Source organism: Nicrophorus vespilloides, unplaced genomic scaffold, assembly GCF_001412225.1.
Source record: "Nicrophorus vespilloides isolate i.1.1-1 unplaced genomic scaffold, Nicve_v1.0, whole genome shotgun sequence".
Taxonomy (NCBI): Eukaryota; Metazoa; Arthropoda; class Insecta; order Coleoptera; family Silphidae; genus Nicrophorus; species Nicrophorus vespilloides.
Window position 1 is genome coordinate 24,014 of NW_017099906.1, and position 5,277 is coordinate 29,290.

Sequence of the window (5,277 nt, forward strand, 5' to 3'; positions counted from 1 at the left end):
ACTTACAGTAAAATAATACATTTTAACTATAATTAACAAGTTGAATGAGCAGTTAAAGTAGATGAGATTTAATGACATTATTTCAAAATTGAATCCGTGGAGGATGAAGGTATAAGTATAACGACCTTCTCTTCGGAAGTGGGCTGCGTAAATCAAACGGCCTTAGGCTTTGGCGGTAAGCGTTCGCGGCAATTAACCGTCCAAAAGTGGAGCGGTTACGTAAACCCATTAATTACAGTGCACTTCTTCGGGTCATCTCTGCACGAACCTTCAAAGGTGAAAAGAAAAAGTGCCATTGCACCGTTGCGCAACATTTATAATTGATGTCCTCCCGTACTACAACATGCACAGTCTGTCGCGCTCAAATAATGCGGACTTTCATTCTGGGTCACAGCTCCGTCTAGTGCAACATTGTTAATAAGCAAGAAGCCTTTAGTTCCATGCAATTAGTCAATGAAGAAATACCGGTACCCAATAAGGTCCTGATTTCGAAACGTTTTGCATGCGGCGAACATTTCGATTTCGGCTGAATTTCTAAAATCGGAACGCGGTTTGTGTTCGTAATAAATTTTGCAAAACCAATTTCAAATGCGGATGGGGAAACGATGAATAAGAAAGAATACACGAAGGTTTTTGAACAACTATAGTTATCTTGTTAGAATTGTTTTGATGGATGTTATAATCCTGGGATGTGTCACCAGCAGACCAGATCAGCTGACGCAACTTCTTCTGTTTTTCTTCCTCTCTGGACGAAAGACGCGGGAAAACACGTCGCGTTGCGCAACGCATTTAATTATAAACATTTCGTGCCGCGCAGAACTGGTTACGTCTTCCTTTACCGGCATTATGCAGAAAGAAGGAGTTAACCTGTTGCAGCAGCAACAACAACTACAGAAAAAAAACTCACCCCGCGATATGGAACTTTCTATCGGTTAATATGCTGTAATCTCCTGGAACCGGTCTCACGTCGACCACAATCAACGATTTTGCTTGAGATCTTTCCTGCAGCAGGATTGTGCGGATGTCCGTGGAACTGCACGCATCTGGCAGGCATTGCCCAACCAGAATCTGCCTGGTCTGAAACAGAAGGCAACAAGAGTTCAGTGCGTGTTGTTTATAAATAAAACATTCGCGCTAGACAATGGCATGCAATTATCTTAATTAATAGGCGTTTGCGACATAAAGTTTTGAACTCATTTTCATAATTGTCTAGGAAGCTATTGCTAGTTCAGACCTTGATATTCATCAATGATTGACATTATGCAATAACATTTATATGAATAAACTATCCATACAACAAAAACAAAACTTCTCTACGCAGCACCAGTATTTTGTATTTCATAATCCATCGAACTGAACTTACAAAAACCTCCATAATTTCTATACCAAAACTTTTATGTATAAAAAGAAATCTCTTATATAATATATTTAATTTACTACCATACACTTTTCAATATGTTTGATTTCCTAATAACATTTATATAATATTTATATATTTTTTTAGTATTTATGAATATTTTGTTTAATTACAATTGAATTTGAACAAACGACAGACGTAGTTGAATATAATAAATTTTGTGGTCTAAAAATGTTTAAGTGCACAATTCAATGTGAAAGTTTATTATAAGTATTTATTCAATACATTTGATAGTAAGTAAATGAAAAATGGATACTGAAAACAATATTAGAATAAGTTGAATAGTTGAAAATAATTGTTTTGTTCAATATTCTATGGAAATTTCATGATTCTAAGATATAAATGTATGTAATGTCATCAGAACTTTTACATTAAAACTATTCTCATTAATTTTGATTAAACAAAACATTAAAACTAATTGAAATGTGTTTCTGCTTTGTTGTAGATCATACATTTGAATGAACATTGACCATCTTCAGAAAGTACACAAAAGAATTTACACGAATATGCGTTTTGAAATTAAAAAATGAAAGTTGACTTACAATCGGTGTGAACTTTTCGTTAATATTCATGCGGATTTTTGCTACGTGGAAGCGCACTTTAAAAGGCGGTACAATCTCATTCGTTTCATTGTTGGCTAACTCCTCGCAAAGTGGTTTTGAACCTAGCCAGAAGTCGTTTCCAAAGAAGAATTGGCTGCTGTATCTTCCAGATGCGTCGCTTACTGAAAAATAAATGAGGAAAAACATGTTAGAAATACTATTAATAACAATGTTAACGCGTAATATATCATTTTTAGCCAAAACTCAATAGCCGTTTGCAGCAGTTAATCTTTTTGTTTTATTATATTTATTGTTGTGAATTGAAATGTTTATTTCCGTTTTTGACTGTTTCAATAAAAAATATTATTATATACAATGTTTATTATATATAATTTTATTTATGCTAGTAGTGGAGGATAAATGTTTAAATATTACTGTAGGATTGTACCAGATATCTTGATCATACTTTCCAGAAAAAAAATGGCACTTTTTGGATAGATATGTCCTCGGTAGTATAGTGGTCAGTATCCCCGCCTGTCACGCGGGAGACCGGGGTTCGATTCCCCGCCGGGGAGGATAATACTTTTGGTAGTACTTTAGTATAGTGACATGGTCTCATAAAAACTTAAGACGAGCATAGTCTTAGATGAATCTTAAATCGACCAAGTAACGAATAAAGTTATGTAAAACCAATTGAATTATTTAATTCCCAACTACTGAGACTCCACAACGACAACACCAGACAATGTTCCACTGTGTCCAGAATTCCATCCCTGGGACATGACAATAGTACCAGATATCTTGTTCATACTTTCCAGAAAAAAATGGCACTTTTTGGATTAAGATATGTCCTCGGTAGTATAGTGGTCAGTATCCCCGCCTGTCACGCGGGAGACCGGGGTTCGATTCCCCGCCGGGGAGGATAATAATTTTAGTAGTACTGTAGTATAATACCAGATATGTTGATCATTCTTTCCAGAAAAATAATGGCACTTTTATCAGTCATTCCATATAAAAAAGTAAGTTTTCGTTAGTATTCCTGCTTTTGTACTGAGATTTTTTATATAAATAATATTTAATACAAGACGAAATACTAATAATTTTAATAATAATAATAATTAGTATTTATAAAAGAATTGCATATATAAATAGGTCACGAATACCGGGAAATGGAATAAAACAATAAGCAATTGTAGAAACAGAAGAAGTTATGATTATCTCAGAAGTGGTAAAATGCAATGGAAGGATATAGGTAACTGGAGAACGTGAAGCAAGGCCAAAGTCTTCAAGGTTTTCCAGTAATTTACGCACGATATTAAAATAGATTATATTACGAAACTTATTTTCGCGCAGATAAATGGGCTAAAAACTGTTCGTGCAATTGAAGGATATAAAGATTTATCACGGAAATATTTTTATTATTACGTACAAAACACTGGTGGAAATTGTAATTAATATTTATCAATTATAAAATTTCGTGTTTCTATCAAATAATAACTTTTATATAAGTATCAAAGGTAATATTGACCATAGTTCTTTCCGTCAAGGAAATAATAATATTATATACAAAACTAAGTTTACACAAGAAACATCAAAACTTTTTCGGTTTCCGGCGCGCTTAATATATCAGAATATTTCTGCGGCGCCCCAAGTCAAAACATTGGTCTATCTCAGAGTTAACCCATTATTTGCCCACTGTACACAAGCAGGTACATAATTTTTAGCTACTTCTCACTAGATTGCCGAAAATTTAGGGAATTTAGTGAGAAGTAGCTAAAACTTGTAGTTGTATATTTGTTTTTAAAATATGTAAAACTATATTTTATAACCAATAAATTAAGACATCTACTCTGTACTTGATGAAAACTCTAACTGAAAAGGACTTTAGGGTAACAGCATAGTTATTATAAATTAAATGGTTTTTTAAAATAAAATCAATAATATTTTTCTGTATTGGAGTTTGGGAAAAAATGGGTAATCGCAGTTTTTTCAATTTTCGCGGCAGGGACGCCGGCGCATAGTTTGGGAATCACTGGCATAAAGAATTCCTCAAGGTTTTAGAATATGTTTATAAAGAATGAGTGCAGGAAATCTGACTTTTATATATTAATTTAATTATAAATCTATTAATATAATTTGATCGATGACATTAAATTTAACATATTCAAAAGTAAATAATTTTATTATTTTCCACCAAAAAAATATTTTAATTATACTGTAAATATTATATAACTGTAAATATTGTATAACATATATAGCATCAACATAAAGCTATATATTACAAAAAGTCAAATTCGTAAATTAAATCTATAACTTACTTCTATATTTTATAATGAATGTTATGATGAATCGATCAATTCAGACTTTTTAGAATAAATTTAAAACTGATATTCGAGTTTCAACATGGAAATTCCATTGATTTATTGAAGTCAATTTGTTTTAAATAAAAACTATTCAATGTACAGTCTATTTAAAGTGCAATATTTTACTAGAAATATTACAATATAATAAGAACAATACTTATTTATAATTCCAACCATAATTTGGTCTTTCTGAACAAAAATTATAAATTTTATTACTATTGAACATAAAATTATTGTTACTTTTTTTCAAAAATTTTGAATGATGACACTTAGTATACAGAAGGCGCCTATTATCTGTTTTCAATGTTTTGCTTTATGTGAGTGAACGAAATTTGATTCTAGGAAGATATTACTTTGAATATTATTCTAACGAATTTGATCTTCCTCTTGAATGTTGTACTTAGAATTATAGCCAGTATGTGATAAGCTTTATAATTTCCCTTTGCTTGGATATTACTATAAATACTATTTTAATGTTTTGATATTGCATTTTTCCTTTGTATAAATAATACCAATTGTCAATGGATAAATACATCTCATCGGTAGTGTAACTGTCGGAATACGTACCCGTTTCGTCTGTCATGCGGGATATCACTTATTTTTGATGAAGATATGTCCTAAAGAATCCACGACTGTTACGCATCAGACCGTTATTGTTTCCTCTTCGGGAAGGAAAATACTTTTAATACTAGATTTATTCATAATCGTTTCCAGACAAAAAGTGTTACTGCTTTGGATAAATATGTGTCCTCGGTAGTATAGTGGTCAGTATCCCCGCCTGTCACGCGGGAGACCGGGGTTCGATTCCCCGCCGGGGAGTAATACTTTTGGTAGTACTGTAGTATAGTACCAATATCTTGATCATACTTCCCAGAAAAAAAATGGCACTTTTTGGATAAAGATATGTCCTCGGTAGTATAGTGGTCAGTATCCCCGCCTGTCACGCGGGAGACCG

General features: G+C 32.7%; 1 protein-coding gene and 3 non-coding genes across 4 annotated transcripts in view; 3 read left to right on the top strand and 1 right to left on the bottom strand.

The window, feature by feature from the left end:
• The window catches only part of LOC108566024 (nose resistant to fluoxetine protein 6-like), a gene marked incomplete at its 5' end in the record, with an annotated part of 4,166 nt that extends 2,025 nt beyond the window's left edge, over positions 1 to 2,141 (bottom strand). The window contains 2 exon segments of the mRNA XM_017925722.1: positions 908 to 1,077; positions 1,960 to 2,141. Of these exon segments, the coding sequence (XP_017781211.1) occupies positions 908 to 1,077; positions 1,960 to 2,141 (352 nt within the window).
• A 321-nt stretch (positions 2,142 to 2,462) lies between these two features.
• Positions 2,463 to 2,534, top strand: Trnad-guc. The gene has a single exon. It is a non-coding gene; the product is annotated as a tRNA-Asp (tRNA).
• A 274-nt stretch (positions 2,535 to 2,808) lies between these two features.
• Trnad-guc lies at positions 2,809 to 2,880 on the top strand. The gene has a single exon. It is a non-coding gene; the product is annotated as a tRNA-Asp (tRNA).
• Positions 2,881 to 5,069: 2,189 nt separating this feature from the next.
• Positions 5,070 to 5,141, top strand: Trnad-guc. The gene has a single exon. It is a non-coding gene; the product is annotated as a tRNA-Asp (tRNA).
• The last annotated feature ends 136 nt before the right edge of the window (positions 5,142 to 5,277 follow it).